The sequence below is a fragment of the Hirundo rustica genome, chromosome 7 (genome assembly GCF_015227805.2).
Source record: "Hirundo rustica isolate bHirRus1 chromosome 7, bHirRus1.pri.v3, whole genome shotgun sequence".
Lineage (NCBI taxonomy): Eukaryota > Metazoa > Chordata > Aves > Passeriformes > Hirundinidae > Hirundo > Hirundo rustica.
Window position 1 is genome coordinate 28,007,682 of NC_053456.1, and position 27,544 is coordinate 28,035,225.

At 38.2% G+C, this 27,544-nt stretch overlaps 1 protein-coding gene across 3 annotated transcripts; it reads left to right on the forward strand.

The window, feature by feature from the left end:
- The first annotated feature begins 4,381 nt into the window (after positions 1 to 4,381).
- On the forward strand, positions 4,382 to 27,544 carry BOLL (boule homolog, RNA binding protein). Of its 3 annotated transcripts, XM_040070442.2 has the most exons (12): positions 4,383 to 4,496; positions 6,542 to 6,685; positions 9,562 to 9,653; positions 11,765 to 11,819; positions 13,173 to 13,251; positions 14,134 to 14,300; positions 14,829 to 14,900; positions 15,575 to 15,622; positions 16,657 to 16,782; positions 18,241 to 18,315; positions 21,544 to 21,610; positions 23,446 to 27,544. In XM_040070442.2, the coding sequence occupies exons 1-11, from the start codon at positions 4,479 to 4,481 to the stop codon at positions 21,559 to 21,561; spliced, it is 894 nt and encodes a 297-aa protein (XP_039926376.1). In that variant the 5' UTR covers positions 4,383 to 4,478; the 3' UTR covers positions 21,562 to 21,610; positions 23,446 to 27,544. The 3 variants fall into 3 exon arrangements, with proteins under 3 accessions (XP_039926375.1, XP_039926376.1, XP_039926374.1); XM_040070441.2 differs by lacking the exon at positions 21,544 to 21,610 and having other exon boundaries at positions 4,382 to 4,496; positions 6,545 to 6,685; XM_040070440.2 differs by lacking the exon at positions 21,544 to 21,610.

Genomic DNA, 27,544 nt, shown 5'->3' on the forward strand with positions numbered 1-27,544 from the left:
GTTAACCACTGTTTGTCTGTGTCTTTTCTGAGTGGAGTTAAATCAGCTGCTGGTTAAAATCTATACTCTATTCTAATTCCCACTGTACCTTACAGCAGGATTAGCAAAACTGAAGCGTTCTGCAAACACAAGGCCAGGAGTGTTTTACTCACAGATACAGAGATTTACAGACTTATCAATATTAAAATGTATTAGGCAAACTTAGAAAGTCACCTGTTTACTTTGTGGTTTGGAAGAATCCTCTAATTCTAACCAGTTACCCTCTTTTCATCTCATCTCAGACGTACAGTCAGACTTGGTAGCAAGATTTGGGAAATTCAGGTGTATTAACTCTTCAGGCTATGCAGATGTCGAAAGGCAGCAGAGCTTTTCTCATATATACTCTGCAAGTTTGATGTTCAAAGATGCCAAAAAATGGTTTTATGTGAGCAGATATTATACACAATGACCCTCAGTGAGCCATACTTGAACATAGCACTTTTCAAAGGCTTGTGATTTGCGGGAGGACAGGAAAAAACTAAGAATGGAAGAACGATGTCTCTTGTTTTATAAATCCCAAGGTCCATAGTGTGGGCCAAAACTTACACTGGGTTATTTCCTATGAGCCACTACAAATAAAACAAATTGAATTTAAATTACCTATTTGTCCAAATACTTAAACCCTCTTGATCTGAATGGAAAGCAAAAGGTAAAAAAACATTTCAGAGCTCACAGATGCTCTGAGACTATATTCTACAAAATGCAGGAAAAAGAGTGAGCTGAAAATTGAGCAAAATAAAACAGAAACAAAGCATTAAAATCCTGTAATCGCTCACACAGGCAAGATAAGAGAGCTCATAAAGCTGGATTTTAACTGAAACATTAATATGGAAAAACCTCTTTAAATTCAGTGTTAAGTAGAGAAATATTAGCAATCCATTTTAAAAATCAATGCTTTGAGTTCTTGTTTTTCCTATGTATCTAATGATCGTTTTTACATCAGGAGGACAGAGGAGGTGAGCAGGAGTGTTGTTAGGGCAACCAGAAACAAAGCAGGATCCAGAGACAAAGGTTAGATAGAATGGTGGAAACTGGGATGGAGTGAGAAGTTGCAGCTCATAAAGAAGAGAGATGTGCCCAACCCAAGAAAGGGAATGTTGTGGGAAAAGGGCCTGCATATGGAAACGTCATACTAGAGAAATACACCCATTTGAATAAATGGCAAACTTACCAGAAATGAGTAACTTCCTTCTGCATTTTTTCACACAGCACTGACCATAACTTTCACACGGAGAAACTTCTTAGGAGGCCACCATCAGTGCTTCTAAGCACTGTTAACTCCCTCAGGGGGTCTCCTCCAAGTCCTTGAATACCTAAGAGCTCTTGGCTTTTTCAGTCTGGGCTCAGGATGTAGAGAATCCATTCACAAGCTCATAAGATAAATCAGTGTGCACATCTTCATAAGATACAGATTTTTGTTCTTTCTTTTAATACAGTTGTGAATGCAACAGAGACAGAAGCCAATCTTGTAGTAACATCCTAAGAGATGTTTTATGAACTTCAGAGCAGGAAGTAGGTAATCTTTCATCAGGTACACTTTCTGACAAGGATACATTAATGCTTATATTTCCATGAAAGGATCTTAACAGGCTGGTGGGAAAACTAGCATTGTTATTCACAGAGAATAGAAGCAAAAAAGGTAGCATGTCTTTTCAAGGTCAGTGAATCAGTGAAACAGCAATTTGTTGTAAGGCCCATGTAGTACGCATAAAATATACTTCTTTTTCTGCCTAGATAATTCTTTTCCACCTCCCAATTCATTTTTACTCCCTATTTTTCTCTAGGGTTTGTTGGGGTTTTTTTTTTCCCTTTTTATTTTTCCTCACTTAACCTCTGACTTTCTCTGATGCTAAAAAAAAAAAAAAGGACAAAAGGCAAAAGCCTACAGGAACCAACATAGTCAGACTCTTTTACTGCCTTTTTACTGTCCAGCACTGCCTTTTAATTTGTGGGAGAGAACAGCAGGGCAGATCGTTTCATGCTGTGTATCTTGCTGACATGTGGAATCAGGAAAACCAGTGGCACTCCTGACTTCCTTTGAGAGTGGCTCCCTCAGCCAGGAAACAATTCCCTTAATGAAGCAGCCATGCAGTACCAGAGCAGCCCAGCAGCCTTTGTTGTGATATTCTTCTATGCATGGCTGTACTTTTTACCAGCTCTACTCGTAATCTTCCTACATTTACAGGTGTGTTGAATTTTCAGGTTTTAAATCATCACAGTAAAAAATAGCTCAATCTTTCTCATTTATTTGCAAAAGTCCCATTTTTGTCACAGCTGTCTTATTTTAAATGTAAATGTCCCAGATTTGGGTTTCTTAACTAAAGGAGGAGGTATAATGTAGAAGATTCAACAATTAAAACTATGTAAAATACACTTTCATGTCTCTGAGTGTTTGTTTATTCTTTCAGCTGTTCTCACTTTAAATTCCCCAAATTAATATATGAAGCACATGAAAGGCTTGGGCTATTCTGCCTTTCACACCATTAGAATGTAGTGCTGTTCTCAGCATAAGCTTTGTTGCTGTCTGATAAATATTCATAAAAGTCAATGAATGCAATTCAACAGAGTTCTGTAATCTCATAAAATAAGTACTTCTAAAAAATCCTATCAGCTCTGCTAAAATTGCCTTTACTTTTATACCGTTTTCTCAGCTAAAAAAAAAAAAAATAGTAAGAGTTAAGCATTATATTGTTATATATTACAGGCACAGAATTATTAGAAAGTTTTCTAAGATTGTGGGGTTTTATTCTGTGTGATAAGAGTAATATTGCAGATGCTGACAGGTGTTGAAGCACACCAAAAAAATTAAGGAGCGGTGTAGGGTCCTATAAGGACTGCAGGTCTGTGATGTGCCTCAGGGAGAATTAAATGGTGTGAAGGGCTGTTTGGTTTAGGTGGGATGGGTATAATTTGCATAAAGCAAAATAAAAATATTTGAATTCAACTAAAATATAATGTAGACATTGTCAAAATACTCTTCCTTGAAGTCTTTATTTTAAAGCACCAAAAAACTGTAAACTGTGAGAGGTACTAACGATAGCAGTGATACCGACATTGGGTGTCGGAGTCGAGCTGCAGTGACTTAGCCTGTGCGTGTTTGATCACTTTGAAAGAATTTTCCCACTGGCGTGGTTCTCTCAGCACACGCTTGTCTGCTTGCCGGCTCCTGCTGTCATCAGATCAAGGATTTTTGTCAGGATGTGCTTTCGTACCTACATTGATTATGAGTTTAGCATTTGAATCACTCTTTTGCCAGACCTGTTTAATACCAGAGATAATCTAAGGGCAAAATGCATTTGCAGACAAGATGAAATTATGGAACAGGAGAACAGGTTGTAGTGCTGTTCAGTAAATGACCACAGAAGTACACCTAACACAAGCATTACTATTGGTGCTTCTCCTCCAGTTCACTAAGGGCAGAAAAAAGAATATTTTGAGTTGGACTGTTTCAGGGAGTGATCATAAAGATGAATGTTATTTACCAGCTCTCTCAAGCAGACCCCAAATTTTATCTCTAAGGTCATCCCAGACCCACCACTGTTCTCAAGATAGCCTGCCTACTCAAGAGTTTTTTGGGAAACTTCGGAAGATTGAGTTGAAATAAGGACTTTTACGTCACGTTGATAGCTGTTAAGTCTAAACTATGTTTTGACCCCCATCAAGTATGGCCTGGTAAGACACACACAGGCAACTGCCTCCCTGGGCATTTTCATATGTCTCCCACAGAGGCCAGGTGAAATACATTACCCTGTTTTCGTCCCTGTTTCACACGCTAGTTGGGAGGACAAAAACCCGGCTGGGATTTACTTCCTGCCTCCCCAGGTGATAGGGAAATTGGGAGGGAGGTTCCTGGGCTGACTCAGGGCTTCAAAGCACGGTTCCGAAGGGTGGTACCGGCTCCCTCCTCAGAGTTAACACCTCGGAGAGCCGGCCAGGACCACCCGCCCCGGTGTTGTTGCTGAGCGGAGGCTGCCGGTGCCACGGTACCCGCGGGGAGGGGAGCGCCGAGCAGCCGGGCCGCCCGACACCCACCAGGGCATCGGCACAAGCGGCTGTACCCGCCGCGAGCTGCCCGCTCCGGGAGGCGCGGGTGGACCGGCAGCCCCAGGGCCTTGAGGCGGGGAGGTGCCGGGGCAGACGCACGCCCGGCCGCCCCGTCGCAGCGATCCCGTGAAAGTACGCGAGGCCTGCGGGGAGAGGGATTTGCGAGAGGGGTGATTTCTCCGGGGAAGGCGGGCTGAGGCAGCGTGGGAGAAGAGCACCTGGCAGGGCGCCGGGGCCAGGAAGCGCCGGCGCCAGGAAGCGCCGGCGCCAGGCTGAGCCTGCCCCGCCCGTTGCAGGCCCGTCCCCGCGGGCGCGCGTCAGCTGGGCGCGAGGCGGAGCTGAGGAGCGCGACGCGTGCCGGGAACGTGCCGGGGCCGAGGCGGCTGCGAGGACCGATGGATCCCGAGGGCGCGGTGAGGAGCCCGGCGGGGCCGCGGGGCCGGGCAGCCGGCCCGGAGGGCGGGAGGGCGGGCGGGCAGCGGAGCCGTCCCGCTGGGGCGCCCCGGCTCGCGCCCGGCCGCGCGGGGCCGCCATTTTGTCTGCGGCGGCCTCAGGCTGTGGAGAAGCCGCTGGCGGGCGCGGTGCCGGGGCAACCGGGTCTGGCTCGGACCTCACGGCACACGGACTGCGGAAAGTACGGGTGTTGAGGGAGCTAAGCGCGCTCGATCACCTGGCCTTCGTGGAGTTACGTTGACTGACTGTGGGTGTGTTCAGCGTAAAAATGAAAATAGCGATTCCCGTTAATGAGCGGTTGCCAGAGGTGCTTAGTAGTCCATAAAAATATTGGTGAATGTATATATCCGTGTTATTTGGGGAAGCTGATAAAAAGGAAGCTTTAAAAATGGGAGAAATAAATATTTAGGCAAATGATGTGCTGATGGCACGTATTTGGATTTTTGTACTGTTTTCTTACCACCACACTGATGATAAAGAGGTGGTTATCACAATACAAATTTTAACGTGTAACACTTAAAACTCACCGGGACTTACTGCATTTACTATTGCGACTTCCTAAGTGGTGTGTTTAATTCCTCATTTCTTCCATTGGGGTTTTTGCATTTGTGGCTAATTTTAATATATCAGTTTTTAAAACGTGTCTGGAGAAAATGCAATTAGGGCTTTTTGAGGTAAGGAATACATTTTGGCTGCACTGTCGCCTGTTAATTGTTACAGCTGAATCCAGAAGTTTTCCTGCCGAATGCAGTTTCCAGACGATTGTGCAGTTGGAGTGTTGTCTTTGGTGTGAGAGATGGAGATGTAACCTGTTTTGTCCCTCAGGGTTTTTTTGCTGGAAAAACAAGTCCTCTTGGGGCCTGTAGTTACTGTGGGCTCCTTGTCTACTAGAGGTGGGGTTTTTTCATGTTAGTACTCTAGGGTAGTATTCCCTCTAGGAGAGATGCATCCTGGATTCTCTTGAACAGATCGGGTTAACCACCTCAGGTTTTCCTCTGTCCCAAGTCTGTGTGGTTTAGTTCATTCAGAAAGGACTTCTGTCTTCTCTAAAACTAAAGTTGTGTGAACTAAACTGGATTTATTGTCTTTAAGTTATCCACAATAATAGCATTAACCCATTACTTAGAATTAGTAGGAGTAACTCTTTGGTAGGTAAAGAAGCATCAGATAATCCTGTTGGAGAAGTTAGTGACAATATTATGTGGCTGTTTTCCAGCTATCATCGTCGCAGTTAGGGTTGACTTTGTAAGGCAGTATTATTTTGTTTTGAAAAGAGTTTGTAATAAAATTGTTCCACGGTTCACAAGTGTAAGCATGCTGGAAGTTAAAACATCAAGCAGGCGTCACCAGATAATGGTTTCTGTGATATCCCATTGTGTTATGCTCCTTTATTAGGGCAAGGGCAGTCTGCTTGTTCTTCTGCAGAGGGAATTTCTGTTCAGACCACTGTGTGCTGTGTTTGTAGGCCAAGAGGGTGTTGAATTAAAACACCACTCTTCAAGACGTGTTCTCATCAGGTGTGCTGAGCTTGTTGATTTTGTGTGGTGGAATTGTGGGTGCTTGGCATTTGGAAAATGAGCCAGAGGCTGTTGTAGAAAATAGAGTTATGCAGATGTGTGTGTGAGAGCACAGATTGAGTTTAAAATGTCCATTCTGTATAGGTTTGAAGTAAGGGATTTTAGTAGATAGATGATTTTTTGTATAGTAGAATTCATAACCTGAAATTTATGCAGCAGGGTGCTTTGCAAGTTGAACCAAGGTTTGTGTCCAGTTTGGAAGAGTGTTTAACGTTGGACTTCAGACCAGTGTGTATTCACCAGGTTACTGAATTGATTAAGATTCAGCTTGTGTTTAAACGCTGAGCTACATTCTAAATAAAAATACATGGTTAATGTTCAATATCTGCTGTGCCTTCCAAAAAATTCTGTATGCATAGTCTGTTGAGAGTTGTTTCATTTACTGACAAATAACGTGTAAGATTTTGAAAATGTTTCCTTTCAATTAGCAGGCCACTGATCAGATGCAAACAGAATCTTTACCTTCATGTCCCAACGCTGTGTCACCGGTGAGGTTAAATAATCTGATCGGCTCGCCAAGGTTTGGAACAGTTACTCCAAATCGTGTCTTTGTTGGAGGAATTGATTTTAAGGTATTCTTCCCTCTTTTTGCTACTAAATTATAATTTATAACTGTAAAAAAATCAACAGGGGGGAAAAAAAGGAGACACAGGAATGTGTATTTGTTAGTTGATAAGTCCTCTTCACTTCAATCGCCAAACCTACAGTAGAGAATAAAGCTTTAAGCCTTGATTTGCATAAACTGTCCTACAAAGTTGACTATATACACCTAGCTGCTAGAAGTTTTTGACATACCAATTCTTCAGAGTTTTCTTTTTGTCTAAGACAGCTTTTGTCATCAGCAGAATTGATGGTAGAAAAACACGTAGAAGGTTTTATGTATATCACTTAATGTAATTTAATAAACTGTCACAATGTTTCATATGGCCAGTGGAGCAAGCATTAGTGGCTTTTGTTCCTCTGACACTTCTGGCTCACACAAAGAATTTCAGTTTGTATATTCCTCGACCTAATAATCTTCTCAAAGGCAAGAGTTTGTTTTTAAAAGATGTATGTAAGCTTCTCTGGGTAATTGCAGTGTTGATCTTAATGCTTAGAATGCTTGTGCCTTTGTGTATTCCCTAAAATCTTTAAACAGCAGTGAACGTTGGACCACTCTTACCTTGTTCAGTTGCTTTTAACGTTTGTGACAAGATTAAGATTAAGTTTTTTTTCCCTTTTCCTGCTTTAGATAATTAATTAAGCCATTGACTTCTGTAAGACATGCATGGTCTGCTTAGCTGTTGCTTTGTTCCCACTGAGAGTATCTTCCCTGCCTTAATCCTCCTAGGCTGAGACCTTCTGAGGACTGACTCATTGGAAGAGGAACAAGAATTGACAATTCACTCAGGCTATTTTGCATAACAAATGCAAGCAATTCCAGAATCTTCTAGTTTATTTGTCTGAGATAATTCAAATAGAGGTGTTCATATTTTTAAATATCCAAGACCTTCAGTGCATTTGGACTTTATTAAAGTGCACAGTAGCTTTTTGCACCAATAGTAAGCAAATTACTGGAGCTATAAAAAGATCTCTTGCTCTCTTCTGTCTTCACTGCAATTTCAAAGGTTAAAATACTTTTCTGTCTAACATCAATATTTTTATTAGTTATCATACTTATTGTTCTTTTTAAAGGGTCTCAATTTGGTTCAGTTGCTGATATTTCAAAATTTATTATGAAATTGTGTTCAATTTCAGCAGTTTAAGCATGTTTGTAATCATAAAGAGGATGGAGGTTTTTTTGCAGAGGGGAGAGGAAATAGAAGGGATGAAGCCTCTATAGCAATTTTAGTTGCTCTTCTATCTGGTATGAATCTTTATATCAAATACTGCCTTAAATTTCTGATCTAACCCTTGTAGGGTTTATATGTCAGTCTTGAATTGCTTTCTGTTGGCAATCTCATGGCAAAAAGCATTGGGTTTTTTTGGGTTACTTTTTTTTAAGCCAAAGGTCTTATTCAGGTCACCTGGGGTGATGCAGAAGCTATTGACTTTATTTTTGTGAAAAAGGGAGATGGTTAATCAACAAGAATTTGCTTTCTAACAAGTTCTTTTATGATTTTGCCATTTTGTCTATCACCATGGCAGTGATTCTTGTTTGTAAGAGGAAACACCTGGTCTCTCAAATTTAGAGAAATTATTCAGGAAGGGAAGTTACAGTTGGGAACATTTTCATCTTGGTCTGAAGAGCTCTTTCTTTAGTGGTGCAGGCCATGTGTCATTGACATGGGCTAATGCTAAGCCTTTACCTTCCTTAAAGAATCTGACCTTTGTTTTATCATAACCGGGAAAATGCAAGTCCTGCATGTGTTTCTTGTAAGTTTTTAAATATCATGTTTGCACAGATGCCTGCACGTTTCACTGTGCATCTTAGAACAACATTTCCTTCTTACTCCCCATCAATGCACTGCTCGGCACATAAACCTCTGTCTTTCCAAATTTAAATCTTTATGTCCTTGGGTAATACAGTGAGCAGTATTCTGATTCAGCAGATCAATGTCAGGCTTGTATTAAGCATATAAATCTTTGATGTGCTGGAAAGGATTCTCTGAATTGTATACAAACAATCCAAGTCATTCACTTAGAAGTGAAACAGTACTTTATACTTGGTATACTTTAAATTAAGGAAGAGTATAGATGAATGATGCATGTAACCATGCTTCTCCCAGTGTCAGGTGCAGCATTAACCAAGGGCAAAACTTAAACTCAAATGTGGTGCTTAGGGTATCACATGTGTTACATGCTTACATTGTAAAAAAAAGATTCATAGAAGGCCGAGGGGTGCTCACAAAGCTTAGGTGAACATTTACATTGGGAAATTGTTTTATTCCCTGCATACTTGGAAAGAGGCAGTTCCTTCCAAGTTGACTCAGACCACTCTCCATTGAAATAACATTTTCTTACTTGCAGTGGGGAGTCCCTGTAGTGTGCCTGTACATATTTTTGCAGACTCTCACGTTAAAACCACTTCAGAAAGAAGGCTCATGATATATTCAGTGGATTTGACCACTAAATCACTGGATTAGGGGGATGTTTTTCATTTATGTGACCTGTGTATATCTATATGCTTTGCTGTTTTGCCGTTGAGAATGGCAGTGATTTTTTCATGCTGTAAACTGCTCTAGCATGTAATTAACAAACTAAAATTCAGATCTAGTACACCTGCTTCAGTGATTTTAACTATAAAAGGACAGTTGTTACATAAATCTGCTAATGAGAAGCTTCTAGAATTATGGCTGAATAATTAATGCAGTAGTTAAATGGGCACTGATGCTCATTCTTGCTCATTCTTCTGCCTTTGTATGCAGGGCTATGATTAGTTTGTAACAAATTTCATCCAACGTATGTATTGAATAACTAAGTAAACCAACTTTTTCCTTTTTTTCCTCCCTCTTGATTTATTTACTAGACTAATGAAAATGACCTGAAGAAGTTTTTTGCTCAGTATGGCAGTGTGACAGAAGTGAAGATAATAAATGACAGAGCTGGAGTATCAAAGGGGTTGGTATAATAGAATAAGTTTATTGTGGAAATTGAAAAGAACAAAGTTGACTATAGTCAATTTGATTTTTTTTATAGCTCATAATATTTTATCACTGATGTTTCAGTTAGTCTGTGTATGCAAAAATCTGTTCTTGCCCTTAAATATCTCTATATAGATGTCTCCAATTTGCACAAATAATGCAAATTGTTGTTATAAGATGAAGCTGTGTGCAGCTAGGATAAAATCAATAGTTCCCCCTTTTTCAGGTTTTCTTAGTGACTATTACTGAAGTAGATTATCCTAGCAAGGTTATTTAGTTATTAAATATATTTATTTCTATTACTGAAAGCCAGTATGGAAAGGAGCTTAAAGTGGAGGAAGAGCTGAGATACACCTGATTGTGCTGGAATGCATGGCAATAACAGATTTTTGTGTGAAGATTTTTGGGACAGCAGCATAGGGGAGAAATCTGATACTAAATCATGATTACATAAAATTGAGACTGAGACTGGAAGTCACCAGTAGGAGAAATGACAAAGAACAAATATGGTGAAAGATTAAAATTGCCTAGTAAAATTATTGCTATAACCCAAAGGATGGTGATGTAAATAGGGTGTGGAAGTGCACTGCCAGAGAAGGGGGGAAGAGCGCTGAAGCAAAAAGAAATGTACATGAGAGTTCACCTCTAAAGTTCTCTCCTGAGCAGTAAGGACAATATTAATGCTGTCAGAGCTTAACTTGTATCGGCAAGTTTTGTGCTGAGCTGCAGCTCTTAGCACAGAGAGTGCACTTGCGTGACGGCAGAAACTTGGTCCCAGATCTGTCACCTCTTGCCCTTTGAGTAAATACCAAGAGGTATCTTGAGAATTGCAGTGCATGTGTCCATATAATTATGCACTTGTGACTGCTGGCATATGTCTTACAGCAGATATGTTGGAAAAGAATTCTTTTCTATCATGTTACATTTTCCATTGAACTCCAAGCACGGGTTTAATTACTTCTGCTTGACAAGTGATTTTAAAAACTTAAAAGTTTGTGATTACATCTATTAGTTTATTGTCCAGACAGTCTACAGAATGAAAATCTCTGGAGGTAAGGTCCCAAATAAGATGATACTTTGTCTTCTTTGAACTTGGGAATATTGCCAGGTTTGTTTGGAGAAGACAATACGAGAAAAGCCCATAAATTTGAAAGTACAGCTGATCAGAGATTTACTGAACCTCTCTGTTTAAATTAGCATACAAATGCTCACAGAGGATGATACCTTGTAGTGCAAAATCTGATCTGCTGGCAGGAGGGGCAGAGGCTCATGCCTTCTGTAATCTGACCCTAACAAAGCATGTGTATGGAAATACTAAAAGTTTTCAAGATACGAATTTAGAAAGTCAGATCTAGTGGGGTAGGGAGGGTTTTTGGTTTTCTTATGTATGTGTTGTATACATTCAGATACTTCCTTTGCACTGGCAGTGCCACCAAGGTTACTCTGGGAATGAATTGAGAGGGTTTGGAAAAACAGGAGTTCTGAGTGGAAAGCCTGTTTGATTTATTGCAGCAGTTAAAAGAGGTATGGTAAAAGACGTTGTGTCACAAAGTATGATAATTGCTTCATCCTTGATCTCCACAGAACTCTTTTTAATGCTAATCATGTGAAGAATTACATGAGAATTCACAGATAGGGGCTGTATCACTGCTTTTTCTGAGAACTCAGAAATAAAGTAGTGGATAGTACTTCTGGCAGTGTAGAGCATTCACAGTTGTTGCTGATGTAGGTGGCAGCTGTACTGTGAATTACAGTAGAATGTTAATTTTAAAAAAATCCAAGGTATCTCATCTTTGGTTATTGTAACAAGTGAAAGGTTTGGATCAAAATCCTTGTTTAATAGCAATGAAGGAGTTTAAGGCATAGGCTGAGTAACAGGAACAGCTGGTCATTCATGGTGATATATTATGGCATACTTGAATGTAATAAGGAAGATGCTAAGAATACAGTTGTTAATGTAGTCTTTACTCCTACAGTTGTTTTTTTACCCATTTTACCTTGTAATGTCACTTGTACAATACATAAGTAACAATGTGCTGTGTTGGTAAATACAAATTTTAGAGCTTAGCTTCTGTCATTTTTGTTTAGGTATGGCTTTGTTACATTTGAAACCCAAGAAGAGGCACAGAAGATTTTACAAGATGTAAGTGACAGTCCCCAATGTGTTTGTCTCTTAAATGAATTAATTAATTTCCAGCTTGGCCTGAGTAGTCTGGTCCTCTGTTTGCCAAGTTGTATTTGAAGATAAGCTTGGTCTGATAGTTAATAAAATGGTTTAAAGAGATCTAAGATAAGATTTATATTGAGCTATTCTCGCACTAAGGAAGGAAGTTCTAATTCGTAGTACTGTTTTTGACTTTGACATTGGTCTTTATTTTCTTAGCCTACAGTACATGTAGAGTTATGAAAATGATATCCTTCACATTCCACTGCTGTCAGGATTTTTGTGTGGCAATTAGGAAGATAACTGTTTATTCTGTTATGTTTGTTTGTCAGACCTGATTTAATTCTTTTTAGTAACAACTGGGTTCCCTTGAAGCCTTCAGTGATGAAGCTCAAGTCATGTACTTTTTCCTTTTCTTAGCTGTTACTGTCTTGATGCTCCTTGTGGAACCTCCCTCAAGATGTGGTCAGCTCTTCAGTTCATTTGGTTTTATGAAATATGTGCTCTTGTATTTTGCTTGGACCGTATTGGAGTCATCTGTCAGTCAAGAGTTACCCATTCACATGAGGGAATCAAGGTGCAGGGAAAAAAACTAACAAAATGACCTGAGACATGCAAATTGACTTCTCACAATTAGAAGGCTGGTTAAAATGTTGGAAGTTCCAAACCTTTGTTTGAAGTTAGTGGAGCTAAAAAAATGTGCAAGCAGCGACTTCTTGAATCAGCTGGCATTCTTGCCCTGGCTTTTTTTAAATTGCTCGATTTCTGTGAGCTAAGCACCAATAGTACGAGTACTATTTTGTAAATGATACCATTTTGCCCTTTTTTGTAACTGAAAGGCTGCTCCATATGGAGTCATACTGATGTCTTACTTTGCTTGCTGTAAGTTCCTTAATTTAGATGTCCTACAATTCTGTCACCTTTTTCATCTTTGCACATTTCTGCTATTTCATATTCATCTTATACTCACATAGCATCTAGGTCTTTCTGCATCTTAAGCTGAGTTTCTAGGCTTCAATTTATGTATGAAATTATTGTTTTTTTTGTTTTATACTCTTGAATTTTGTTATATGAAACCCTGATAATCCTTTTTTTTTTGTCCTACTTGTCTGTTTTGAGTAATGTCTCCAGAACTTCCTTTTATGTTGTCTACTATGTGTCAGTATTAAAAACAGTCCTTTAGGGGTCCCACCAGGTTCCAGACACATATCCTACCGTCTGGTTTCAGTGTAACTGCTCTCATGCTCAATGTGTCTAACCTACTAAGTTATTTTTCACTTCTCGGATGTCTAGATCAGTGTAGAAAGTAATATATTTTTTCTTTAATTCTAGGCTAAAAAACTCAACTATAAGGATAAGAAATTGAATATTGGACCAGCAATAAGAAAACAAGTGCGGAGTCCTAATACTCGTACGTATTTTTACTTGCATTTGTGTATTGTCCATATGAATAGAGGTTTTTAACTGAGATGTACCTGGTGTTGCACTGCACTGATGCTGTGTGTGGCATGTGCTCAGAATGGTTTGCAGTGGGAGCAAATGCATGCAAGTGGAAATGTTGAAATAAATAGATTTGTGGTCTCTTGGTTCTTTTATCTCTCAATATTTTATTTCTTTTACTTTATTGGAGAGACAACAAACTGAATGGAAATTCAAGTTGTCTGGCAGAACCTTAAAACTGAACATTTAGTGTGTCCTCACAGGTTCTAGAGGATAAAGCAGGCTCTGCTGGTTAGTTGCATCGTTATTCATTGATTTATTTATGTCTTACTATCAATAAGAGCTCTTGAGTCCCTGTGGGCCCCTTCTTGGTCTTCCATTGAGTATTTTGATGATCTCTGCAGTGTTCTGTCTGTTCATAAAATGGCACTTCATGGTGGCTTTTACCTTTGCAAGGCAAGGTGAAAAGCTAAAACTTATTAGTGCTATTGTTTACATTGTGTTCTTCCTGGGGTTTTTTTTCTGTACTGTTACTATTTTGTGATTTCACCTTCAGAATTAATTTTCCCTTTTTCTCTCCGGAAATCTCCCTATATTATGTGTTGTGTTTAGTAATTTATGTGGATGTCATCTTCTGCAGCCTTTCCCATCTAGCACTGGAGACATCCTGTAGCCATCTGCTTTCATGATTGTGTTTTAGAGGGAGGTGAGATGGCATTAGACTTGCTGCTCTATGTTCTTTCCTTTGAATGTTTTCTTTCTGTGAAGATCAGAAGTGATCTTTTTTTTTTCCCCATGGTGTACACATCTGAAAAAATTTACTTGCAAATAAGCTTTTAAATATTTATTCCAGGTTCTGCTGTGACACCACAAGCAGGTACAATGTATGCAACTACTGCTGTATCACCAGAAGCTGGTACAATGTACTTGACCACCTCGAGTGGATATCCCTATGTTTACCATAATGGAGTGGCTTATTTTCATACATCTGAAGTCTCTCCTGTTCAGCAGCCATGGCCAGTAAGGAATTTTTTTTGGTATTTATGCTTTTCTATGGACCAGGGTAACTGCAATGTTTTCAAGTCCCTTCTGCTTCAGTTTCTTCAGCTATGCCTCATGCCAGGTGTTTAAATGACTTCCTTATATTAGACTATTTATTTTGTGCTGTATTGTGTGTGGTTTTTTAAATAACACCTCAGTTTATTTTGCTTCTACAGAGGACTTTTCCTTTGGTGTGGCTTGTTGAACAGGATAATTCATAATCAGTCTGGGCCTTGCCCCAGGAATAAGTTTTACTATCTCTAAGTAATGGTGGCCTAGTGCTTTCTAGAAAGGAGTAAGTGAATATGCCAGAGGTACTTGTTTGGTATAACATAAGCTGTTAGAGACACTGGATTTGAAGCAGCTTAAGTGTAGGTTAAAATTTTGTGAATCATTTTTAGAATGAGAGGGGTGGTTCAGTGTTACAGTACTCCAGAGCTGTGTGTAATAGGAGTGACAGTTTATGAAATTGCTGTATTAAGATTTGTAACTTCTTTTCTTTTGAAGTCTCGCTCTGTTTCCAGTTCACCTGTAATGGTTGCTCCGCCTGTTTATCAGTCTCCTACGTACCATTATCAGGTATCTGTTTGAAAATGATTTTCAGACCATCACTAATTCTCCAGCCATACAGTACTATTTGCAGCGCTGTCCCAGGTCTGTTTATTCTTAGGAAACAAAAAGATTGTTCATGATAGTAGTCTGAAACATCCTTTAACTTTATTGAAGACTTTTCACTAGAATACAGTTTGTTTTGCTTGTGTAACTACATGAAAGTTTAATAAATTACATTTTCTTTTGTGCAGCAGGACAACTGGCTTATTATCTAAGCCAAAGTCTGCTCAGAGTAGGGCTGGTTAGATCAGGTTTCTTGGATACTTGTCCAGCTGGGTTTTAAATAGCTCCAGTGATAAAGATTCCCCACGACATTTCTGGAGCGCCTCTTCCTATACTTGACCCTTCTCATCATGAAAGACTTCTCCCTTAAAGCTACAACATTTTTCAGTGGTGCAGCTTGGGTCCATTGATTCTTGGGCTCTGAGCACCTGTGTTGAAAATCTGACTTTAGTAATTTTAGAAGTTTATGAAATGGTCAAGTTGGAGGCTGAGTGGGAACAGACAAAACCATGTTCCTGAATTGGGGCTTAATGCAAATCATATTTCCTGGTTTTAGTTGTGAGTTACAGATTTTAGAATAATACTATTCTATGTGTATTTGTTGTTCGCCACATTAGTGACATCTTGTTCAATTTTAGGCACCAACACAGTGTCTTTCAAGTCAGTGGCAGTGGTCTGTTCCACAGGTAAGTACAGTTCAGAGTTGCAGGATTTTACCATTACTTTTCACCTAGTTTGGAGATATGCTGTGCTTATCTAAGAGTGATATCTCCTACTATTCACAACTTGGTTGTAATTAGTAATAATTGTTGTATTTTAGCAATGTACTTATGACATTTACTGCTACAGTGGAAGCCATAAAATAGCATCTGTTGAAACATGAAATAATAAATCTGACATAAAGAAATATCTTCCCCTCCCTTTCAGCAAAGTATTTGATATGAATTACCTAACAAATTCTTTAGAAGCAGGTGAAAACTGCCAGATTTTGACTGATTAAAGAAATGGGTGTTAACTTACAAATTAACTGATGATAACGGACATTTCATAGGAGTAGATTTAGCAGAAGCATGTGGACCCACACAGGGCGAAATTAGCCCAGACCCTTGAAGTAGGAAGAAGATAATGTTAATTTGGGCATTTTGGAGGGAGACTTGATCTGTTTTGTGGAAGAGCAGCTTAATGTGGAAATCTTGACACTCGAGGAACTCAGAGTTTGAACCTGAAAGGAGGACCAAGTCCCTTAAGCTTGAGCTGTTAAAATGCAGCCTCAGTACTTTAATGGCAGCCAGCCTTGTCTGTTCCACTCAAATGGATCAGTCCACTGCTCTGAAATCAGAGTGCTGAGTTACAGAGATACTTTAATTATTTTAAAACAAAAAGTTTGTTTTGCTAATGTAACAGTGTAGCAAGGGAAAATTTAACTGTAGTATGTTTCTGTGGTCGTGAGATTAAGTGTGAATTTTACAAGCTTTAGGATTTTGCAGTGCTCTCCAAAATGTAAATAAAATCTAAACCAGATAAAGTTAAAGGACACTCTTCTCCTACCACCTGATCTTTCTATCCACTTCCCTCTCGTTTAGTTTCTTTAGGTTATCAAAGATTAATTTGACACTTTATTTTAAAGCTTTTTGTTTATATGTAGCAAAGAAGACTGTAAAATAAGCTCTTTATCTTGCTTAAATTATAAAATTTATTAGAATAATGTGTTCTGTTTCAGTCTCCTACGTCTTCACCTCCACTCCTGTATCTGCAACCATCTGAAGTCTTTTATCAGCCAATAGGAATTAACCAAGAAGGTGGATGTATATCTCCACCTCTCCTAATGGAAGCTGCAGTTCCTGAGGTACTTCTAAAAATATAAAGAAGTGTACTGAAAACTGAAGTGCTTATTTGTAATTGAAAAATACAATCTCTTCTATTAAGCACTGGCTGTTAAACACGTCAACTGTTCCAGTACTTACGTAGATGTTAAATAATAATGTGTCCTCAAGTTAGAATTTCTCTTCCTGTCTAGGAGAATGCTTTGAATCTGGAATATTTTAGAGAGTCACAAATATATTGCAGACAGCAGTAGAAGGGCTTGTCAATAGGTTTTGTTGGCAAGTAATGTTGAAATAAAATGGGAGTTCATTCTTTGGGACATTTGGTTTAATATCCCTGAACCACTATAGTGTCCTGAAGTAATTCTGTGAGTAGAAGCTTGTTTCTAAATAATCTAATAATCTGAATTGGGAGTGCTTTATTGTACTTTAAAAATCTCCTAAGCATTAGAAACGTTACTGATATAGAATCAAAAAACTGTAAGCAAAAAACACTTAATCATTCAACCAGTCCCATCATAACTGGATATAAAAATCATACTAAATGGTTACAGAAAAACTGGATTACACATTTTAAATTTGGTATTAATTGTCACTTTTCTAATATTCATTCCTCATGAACAAGGAGGCCAAAATAGATGTTAAATTAGGACATCTAATTATTAATACCAGTAATCAAGTATTGTTCCAAAAGTTAAATGGGTATTTTATTGCTACAAAAAAAATCCCAAAACTGGTATTTCAGACATCTGAAGTGGAAAATTCTGACATGTTGAAGTAATTTAATTTCCCTACAAAGAAACTGAATAATACAAGCCTTGGGTTATGGTGTTGTGTTTTTTTTTTTTTTCCTTTTTGAAATTGCATAAGTCTTGGTATTTATTTTATAATCATAATCTTATTAACAGTACTATTTTATCTTTACTATTTCATGATTTTGACATAAAAGTGTACAGAGATCTGAAATATCTGAGCACTAAGAAAATAGATGAAATTATTTAATGAATATTTGGATATAATGTGCTCTTGGTTTACAGGTAGGCAGTTTGTTCATGTTAAAGGTAGCAGTGTGTCAAATTTCAGAACTGTGTAAAATTCCAAGAACAGTCTGTATTACTTGTGTGTAAATATTTTATAAGTCTGATAGTGCTGGGAATTGCATTTTCAATGTGCTAATCTACACACTTAAACACTGTCCCCATTAGAGCTGAGTGAAGTGGATTTGTAATAGAGAAGCTGCTACTTCTGTCAAAGAAAATGATTTGTGGCACTGGTTTAAGATTTAAAGTTTACTCAACTTTACTAATCAGTGGGGAAAACATAGATTTAAATATTGAAACTGTTTTTAAATAAGTCAGGACTTCAGATAAGTATTGCCCACAATTTGAAATTTTACAGATTCTAAATTCATATGAAAGGCTTAAAAGCTTAACATTGTGCAACAAGCCTTTGTGCTAATTTTGTCTTTTTTTTTATACCAGCTGTATTCTGATCATGGAGTTCAAACACTACATCACCAGCCCTATGTCCAGAGTCACATAGCCATGCCTGCAGCTGTGAGTATCAAACCAAGATAGTGACAGCAAGATGAGAAGGGAATAGATGAAAGTCTTTTATTAATGAAATTATAAATAAGGAAATGGGAAATGGTAGAGAGAAACTGAAATTTTTTTCATCTTGAAGTTTTGTTAGAGAGGGAGGAATGTTATTTTGGAACTATTTGGGGAAACTTAAGAAGTCAAAGCATGACTAGTTATTTTAAGACTGAGCTACAAAGTAAGCTGCAAGTAAGAAACATTTTGAGAGAAAGTGGTGAACCTCATTCTGGTCTTCGATGTGGTGGTTACAAATCATTGTTTCTTTCACTGCGTCTTGGTCCTTGTATTCGTTCCTTCAGCCTTAGAAAAGCGCCTCATGTTGTGGAGAGGTGAGATTTTGAAACATGGAGAAGAAAAACTGGCCCAGTAAGTCACCTCTGGGTGTATCCTGTGCAGTTCTGGTTTAGAAAGGCCGTTTGAATATTATTACATGTCACCTGATGCAAGTTGTTGAATTTTTTTGATTCCCAGTTTAAGGTACTCTTGCCTAAATTAATAAGGCTGTTGACACCATACGTGAAATAATGTCAAAACTGATTTGCCTGATGACAGAGATCTAAAGTTGTCAGTAATTATACTTGATATTACAGGAGTTACTCTTCTGTGGAAGGTGCTTACTCAGCTGCAGGTGGAAGACTAAACATGAGTGAATATAAAAGCCATGTTAGAAGCTCTCTTTTCCCCGTATATTTAATTTATTTTACTTTTCTTAGCATTTTCCCGGACTGTTATGTTACAGTATGTACTAGGTATTTCCAGCAGAGGGGGCTGTAACCCAAGAGTTGTCTTGGAATAAAGTGCCCTGTATTTCTTGCTCATTCTTTCCTGTTTTCTCAGAAGCCTTGTCACCTAGAATTGGAAGCCTGCTCTGTTCAGGTCTCAGGTAGATTCACAGAGAGTTAAACCCTTCCAAAGGCTTAGTGAATTCTGATAATTTTATTTGTTACAGCTTGATGCTGAATCGTCTTTGGGTTTTAAGTTTTATTTAGTTAGTTAGCTTCATTTACTAGCAATTAGTAGTTCTAAAGTATAGCTCTCCCTTTTAAAATTTCGTGTTACCTTTTCACGTATGCGCTTGGAGTTTGAATATGTTTCCCAGGTAATGAATATGATCAGCTTGTATTGTGTCCGTCAGTGTGGCTGAGCTCTCATCAGTGATTGAAAAAGCCAAATGTTGTCAGCACACTGCTATGTGTTAGGCAAATGGCTGTGGTATTACCACCTGCTGCCCAGCTGCAGAAGGAGACTGCCGGGTGGCTGTAGTCTTCTTAAAATACCCCAACAAATATAGCTGCTGCTTGAAAACTGCCAAGCAGTGGCCACATAAGAGAAAGCAGGTGCCTGAAGTAGTGACTGTAGCTTGCAGGTAATCTGCTAATTGCCTCTACTGCACTGTGTATTCCTAGTGCAATTCCTGGCCTTTGTCCTCGGAGCTGTAAGTCAGGTGGTGAGAGTAGGATGCTTCAGCTGGTATCGATATTTTTGACAGTTGGAGACTTCTTACAGCTTTGAAGTGCAGCTCACAGCACATCATTCTCTCTGTTCTACCATCAGTAGAACTAGTAGTAACTATTGAGTTATATTGACAAAATGCTATTTTTTAGTACAAAGTTTATAATAGTGCTAAATGAAACTTAGACAACATTCTCCAACTTCCAGCTGTGAATTATTTTGAGATCCAAATTTGGTGTTTAAGATCAAGTTTGAATCAAAAATACTAGTCTCCTCCTTGTGTTTATGTGTGCTAATGATGTTGAATACATTTACTTTAAGCTTAATTCTTTTGGCAATTAATAGCATGTTCTGTTGATGAACATGTGGAAGTGACTTCAAGTATTTACATCTTTACAAATGGATAAGGCTAACATTCATTCTCAAAGGCTGCCAGGTGACACTTTTTTTAAGTGAGAAGATTTCTCATCTCTACTGGATGTTTCAGATCCTATATCATCTTCTAATATGGAGATAAATGTTTGGATGCTTCCAGGGATATATGTTAAAAGGTGTCTGGTAGTAAAAGTTACCTGGGCTGTAGCAACATTGGAAACCTGAGGAAGGATTGAAGTTTTTCATCTTTGATTTCAGGCCCAGGACAAATATCTGTGAATTAAGTTTTGGGTTGGTTAAGTGGTTGTCTTAAGTTCTGAGGCACTGGCCTGGTAAATGTTTGTTGTATATTTTGGGTGTATATGAGGGGGACCTCTGAGGCCTGAGGAGCTGAGCACACAATTGCAGTCTACAGAGAGTGAGCAAAGTGTAAAAGGTTCTGGCACATGGATGGAGTGGATGGGGTAGGGTTTGTTTTATTTAATGCTTTTAGCTTTTTTTTCCTTATCTACCTTTTTGAGCTGTAGTGTCCCCTTTGAGGAGTAGGCATGGGTCTCATCTATCACAGTTACTGCTTTTCCCATGGTTTGTGTCAAGCAGTGGTTTTGGGTGGCATCAACAGTACCAGACAGTAAAGTGTCATTTGTGCCATAGTTCATGGTTATTCGTGTTCAGATCACAATGGTGCAGGATGGCTTTTGGTTTGTGAGTGTTCTGTAAATTTAACTGAACGTAGCACACTGTTTTTCTCTGCAGTTAAGAGTATTAAGGGGAGATTTGTGTTCAGTGTGTATAATACATAAAAATGTACACGTGCTTGTAAATGTTTGTGTAGATTTCTGTCAATTGTGTCTTAAGTTCTGGTGTAATCGTTTGGGGAAAAGTTTAGTTGTTTTGTACTTGTACTGCATGTTATTGTCTGATATTCCATCTAAAACAGCAAAAAGCATTGCTGCATATTTTCTGTATAGGTAAGTGAAATTGAAGGAGGCTAAGCCTTTTGTTTATAGATATGTTAGCTAAGAAATGTGAATCTAAATTTCTAGTTAGGATTGCCAAGAGACTTGTCGCCAGCTGCAGCTGGGTCTGTTGCCTCTAAAATGTCTATTTTAAACTCCACTTGCTAATTTGATATTAACATGGAGAGTACAGGGGGTGCATGCTTTTTCTCATATTGTTTCATTCTGTGTTCTCTTTAGAAACTTCTTTTCTTTTAGCTTGCTCTTGAGTTGAGTGGGGTTTTTTCTTTTTGCTTTCTCTTTACTTGATGATGGTGCATTCACTGTTAAAGCATTTGGGCCACTCTAGTCTGTCTTTACTGATTAATTTTTTTTTCTTTTGTTTTTTTTTTGTGTCCAGTCCTTCCTGTGTGGCTGATTTCCATCATTGACATAACAGCTACCAGCTGCCAGTTGTGGAATTTGGGGTCAGTTGTTTCATTGCAATGCTTGCTATTTATGGATTAGTGAATAATAAAATGTGTATCTGTGCTCAGGTCTAGCTCAGTCTGCAGTTAGCAAGTGTCAAATACTTCCTGCAGTTTGACACTTGCTAATAATTCTTTTCATAAAACAAACTGTATATCAGTGTCATTCATTCCTGGGCTGGTAATGTATATGTAAAGTCCATAATCATTTTTAACTGCCTGAATTTTATATGGGTTTGGAGTGTTTTCCTTCAACAAGAATTAAATTTTCAGTACTTCCAATATATGATTTTTGTTTCTGAAAACTGTTTTAATTCCCTTTTGACAACTTCTTCCCTTTTTCTCTCTATTTTTGTGCAATTTACAGTAGCTTGTGTTTATAGGGCCAAACTCTGGTAGGTGCCTTAAGCATGCTTTTACTGTGAAAATGCTGCCTCTTGTTGCTTACATTTTTTTTAAAAATTGGGGTTTTGATGCAAGGAGGCTCAGGGAGGAATACATGTTTTGCACATCTTAAAATTAGAGTCAATTTCTTACCTGATAGCCTTTAAACGGCTCACTGATTCATAGCAGGGCCTTGCTGTATGTTGTGGTTTGTTGTCTGCATATGTGCCTGTATGATTTCTCCCCAGCTGTGGCTTTTAAATAAATATTAGAAGCCTACCAGTGTAAAACTGAGCATAATTTTTTCAGTAAACAAAGAGAATGTGTTTGTGTCCTACCCATACTAAGGGGAGTTGAACTAACCAAAGAAAAAGAGAAATGCATTGGGGTTGAAATCCTGTAAAGTTGATATGAAAACTGAAGAGTGTGGAACCTTGGAAGTTTTGAAAAGCAGTGCACAGTGTGATGGGGGCGTTAGTAGATGATGGAAAGAGACTGATATCTTGAGATTATAGTGGGTTGGATATCCGGATAGAGGTGTATGAGCTGCAGCTGGTTCTATTAGGAAAGTGTCAGAGCCAGAAGGGAGGGTAAAAAGTTAAATTTAACAAAACAAAGTTAGTGCTAAAAAGGCCTGGGATAAAGAAATAAGGTTAGAAAAAAAGGACAGTTTGAGTCTGTCAATATGACATAGTTAAGTAAGGAGTAAAATAGATGGACAGTGCACCTTTGGGATATAAAACAGCTAAGGGGACTGTAAGAGAATTTGAACCTTGGAAGAAGAAACAGAATAGTACAAGTATTCAAAAATCTGTTTGTGCCAGTACCTAAAATGGTAACTTGTTTTCTGCGTCTTGCCATCCTTTTGTCAGCAGCTAATGGCATCCACTGACAAATTCTGTAAGCACAGTCCATTGCCTCTCAGTTCACAAATAAAACAGCTTTCAGTTTTTAGCTCAGGTTTTGTGTCAGCGACTAAAAACTTAATGTAAACCATTATTATAAGTCCCCATAGTAAAGCATTGCTCTAATCTGCATTACAGAGAATGCTGAAGTAAAAAAAAAGTAGAATTGGTTACATAGTTTTGCACTGTACACTTTGTAAAAATAATTCTTTCCCATCCAATTATAAAGAGGATACAACTGCTTTAATAACTTTGACATACTTTAGTAAGACTCTATGATCAGTAAACAAAACTGGGTTATTTTTTTAGTAAAAGAATTCTGAACTCATTCTAAGATTCCGTGCTTGTAAATAAAGGAAGGTGTTTCCTGCCACTGTGGGCTTCATGACCTAGGTGCATAATGAAAATCTCTTTTTCCTTTTTGAACCAAGTGTGTCCAGCTGATGCAATAGAGGACTGTAACTATTCATTGAAGCATTATTAATGCAGTAAATGGGACACACTTTGGCATGGAAGAAACAACACAGCATTTTTCCCTCTCTTTAGGAATTGAGGTCGCATTCTGTGAGAAGAAATGTTCTGCATCATTCGTCTGTGAGTCTGAAACCTCAATATGCATGAAGTCATCAGTTTCATCCTGAAAGGACTACAGAAGATAAAATTTTGCACTACCTTCTACAGATGCTGTAAAACACTGGGTTTTTTAGCTGTGTATTTTGCTAAAGTACCTAACTCAGGGATACTATGTTCTTCCTATCTTCTGACATTTCCCTGCACAGGTTCCCCAGTTAAAATACCACTACTTTTTGTCAACTAATAACATGAAATTCTGTCATTTGGTCAGGTAAAACCATGTGAAATAATATTTTTATCCATGCACTTCCTTTCTTAATAGAAAGCCTGTTATAGGACAAAAGGATGATTTCTGAAAGACAACCTGCTGTATGTGTTCCAGTTACTAACCAGCATACTTTTGCTAAAGGCGTAATGTCACTTTTAATTTCTGGGTAACATGAACTTTAAAGATGCATTAGTTACAAAGCTGAAGCCATTTTGCCACATACAGCATTTTTGAACTGCGGATAAAATCTGGTTATTTCAATCTATGGGACTTTCATTTCCATTCCAAAACAACTTGTCTAGCTTAATTTTTCTTGCTATCAGTATTCTCTGCTTTTATAAGGTGTTTTACTTGTGTGTCATTTTAGTGTTTGCAGTAATAACTTTTTAAAATAAAAACCAGACCCCTAGTTTAATAATGATTTGTTCTCATCCTAGTATTTTTCTTGCATATGCTTTTGGTTTTATAGTATGTTTTTAGCTATAGAAAAAGGCAAGAATTGACTACTTGAATTGGAAAAAAACATTGAAGATTTCTATTTGCTTCTTTGGTGTTTTCTGTTGTCCGTATGAAAATAAGGAACTCCCTGGAAATACCACAAATTGAGATGAAGTAGTATTTTTTTCCTGGATTTCAGGAAAGTAGTTTTGGTTTTTGGTGGTGGTGGGTTGTTTGTGTGTTTGGTTTTTGTTTCTTCCCCTCACCTCCAAGGGTTCCTTCTATTCATTACAAAAGTCAGGTTCCCCAAAGGTTGAAAATAGAGCCTCAGTATTTACAGGAGTGCAAGGTATGGCTTATTGCTTCTGTAGCACTGAAGTCTTTATTTTTTTGTATGTAAAATATCCTTGAGCTGTTCAATTTTATCAGTTTTGTAGTGATTTGGGGGTTTTCTTTTTGTGTGGATTTGTTTTGTTGGTACTTTTTTTCCTTTTAATTGTTCAGAGATCTTGCCAAATGGACATTGTAGTCAGTGAATAATCCATGTATGATATGTGAATCTCTTTAAAAGATTGTTCTGGTGTTCAGTAGTGCTTTTTGGTGTTGTCCAGGAAAAGAGTTGGAGTCCAGTTCTGGTTTTCTGCTGTTTTGAAATGGTTAGGAAAGGAGATGCCATGTACTAGGTCTTGGTTTCCTCAAGTGACTTTGCACCTTCTGCTAGGTAGAAAAAGCTACACTAATATAAATTTAATAGTTTCTCTTTTTAACAATTTATTGCTGCAGCAGCTGTAGTGGATTGTTTTACCAGTAAGTATCAAAAGAAGTACCCAATTTTTGGAGACATGTAGAGCTCAGCCTGCTTTTTTAAGAGGAAAGTATTCATTTGTTTTAGGTTCGTGTGTTTCTGAGCAAGGCTGTACCACTAAAAGCATCTGTCCAGGTCTGTTTAATTTTCATATTTTAGAACTCATCAATACAAATATATCACAAAAAAATCTTGGCTCAAAGTCATAATTCATTTCCATGAAAAAATTTTTACATAGTATATATTTTTTAATGAAGTTTTATCCCTGAAGGTACCAAAGAAAGATTGTGTTCTGTTAGAGCCTTACTTCTTGTCAGGAAACACACCAGGATTCTTCAGGATTCTGGAGATTTACTCCCAACCCCTTATTTTTGGAATCTGCACTTTGCCAAATGTGACTTGCCTGTTTTTAATAATGCTTCAGAGATTCAAAAAGTAAATTTTACAGTGAGTACTAACTTAAGAGGAGTGCTTACAGGGAAGTCTGTTGAACTAACTGCTTGAACGTGTCCAAATACTGTGCAGTCACATATCAAATTGTGGCTCTATTCCAGACACTCCCAAAATGTAGTTTATTTTCACTTCATTGGTGCAGATGTTGGATTGTTGATAATGAGTTGATCCCATGGCCTTTGTTTCAGAGATCACTCAGTTTCTTTTTACTTGCAAGTGAACTTGATTGTTTGTAAGGATATTCAGTGTCAGCATTTAACTATCCCTGCAGTGTTCCCCCGTGGGGTGTGTGGCATCAGTCTGAAGGTACTGTTGGTCAGGATTGTATCTTCAGGTCTTAACAAAGCTTTGTTTTGATTTGAGAGACCCAGAAGAAACCAAGTAGCTTTGAATATTGGTTTTCCTCCAGGAACTGGCAGTCACTGTTAAAATACTGAGGCCCTTTCATTTATATTGTAGCTCATCTTTCTTCAGAATGCTTGCCAAGAGTGATGGCATGACAGCAGTGACTGAACTGACCCTTCAGGAGTTGAATCTCTGTAGGCACTGTTGAGATGCAAGTGACTTACCTTTGTGAATCCCTGTAGTTGAGTTAAATGTGTGCTGAGGAAAACTCCGTTTCCTCAGTGCCTACAGCTGTGTGCTGTTTTGATGTTCTGGCACTCATGACTTCTTGTTCCTTTACTCTGCACAGTCCATTTCTGCTAGTTCAGCTCTCCAGAATGTGGAGATTCCCATGCTGTTAAACAGAAGTCATCTAGTTAACTGCAGATGAGGATTTCGGGGGTTGGAGAAAGGGCCATGTTCTCTTTGGCCTTCCTCAGTTTCCCACTGATAATTGTGAGGCTCCACACTCGTGCTAGGAGGGAATGGATCCCCATGTGCCTGAGGGCGTGCAGTAGCTGATAGCAAATCATCTTCATGCATTGGCTGTCACCTTCCCAGATTAGCAAACTAAGTTCATTTTCTGGCTTCCCCCCCTTAGAATTTAGGAGAACCGGTTGGTATTTTCTGTTTTCTCCTGAGCTAGCTGTTACAGAATTTCTAGCAACTGCTGTCTGCTTAATGTTACATTTCTATTGCAGAAGGTTAGTTCTAGCGTTTTCTATTTGATTAATGCTGCATAAACACCTTGCACAGGCAGAATGTTACTGCAGTTGTCTCTCATGTAATTTTATATAGATGGTTGGCTGTTTTTTTGTAAAATGTAGAATTCTCTAGTTCACTTGCATTTTCAGTTCCTGCTACTTCAGTTCTTATGCATCAGAAGTTCATTTATTATCCCAGAAAAATGGTTTGCATTTTTCATTTTAAATGGGCAATTCTTTAGATTCTGAAGCAAATTTTCCTAATAAGTCATTGAGTAAACTGCATTCCAGTAGTAACTGAGCAGAAACTAGCAGAGCACGTGGCTCTCTTGAAGTGTTTTTCTCTGTTTAACATAGTTACAAAATGTGAAAAGTTGTATGGCTGCAAGATATCTTTTGTTGTTGTTGTAAAATAGGTTTGTGCCTTTGTAATGTTAAAGTACTGCAGTAGGTTCAGTTCACCTGCTTTCTAAGTTTCCTATTGAATTTAAAAATACTGAGCTTAAATCTTTATTTTAAGGATCCAGAATACAGTGCTGTGTGTGCAGTCCTGCACACTAATCCTTATATAGCTGTTATATAGAAAATCCAGATCTAGACCATCCAGTTTCCTTCTAGAATCCATGGGTTTAGTTGATGACTAACATATGGCTGTAGTGTTTGATACTGTATTGGAGATACAGATGATACACTTGCTACTGCCTTGATAAGTGAGACACTGTGGATGCACAGAGAAAAGTTGAATAAATTTGCAGGTCTCATTTTAGAGAACTGCTAATGATTTTAGAAATGAAGAGCTCTTTCTATTGAAACTGCTTGTAATCCAGCAATTATAAAGGAGCTTCTGTAGTTTTGGATTTCTAGGGAAGTTTAGTGTTACAGCTCCAAGTTTAATTCCAGCTGGACTATATTTACTGTTTGGATTGTAACTTTTGTTTATTGTAGTATCAGAGTTTTAATGTGGATTTAGAAAAACTTGAAAAATGGAATTAAACTTTGATCATTAAACTATGTTTTAAT

What these genes read in the sequence shown, in the direction of transcription:
- BOLL (XM_040070440.2), top strand. An exon ending in AGTGCGGAGTCCTAATACTC is followed by an intron (nt 13,252 to 14,133) that starts GTACGTATTTTT and finishes TATTTATTCCAG; the next exon opens with GTTCTGCTGTGACACCACAA. An exon ending in CTGTTCAGCAGCCATGGCCA is followed by an intron (nt 14,301 to 14,828) that starts GTAAGGAATTTT and finishes TTTCTTTTGAAG; the next exon opens with TCTCGCTCTGTTTCCAGTTC.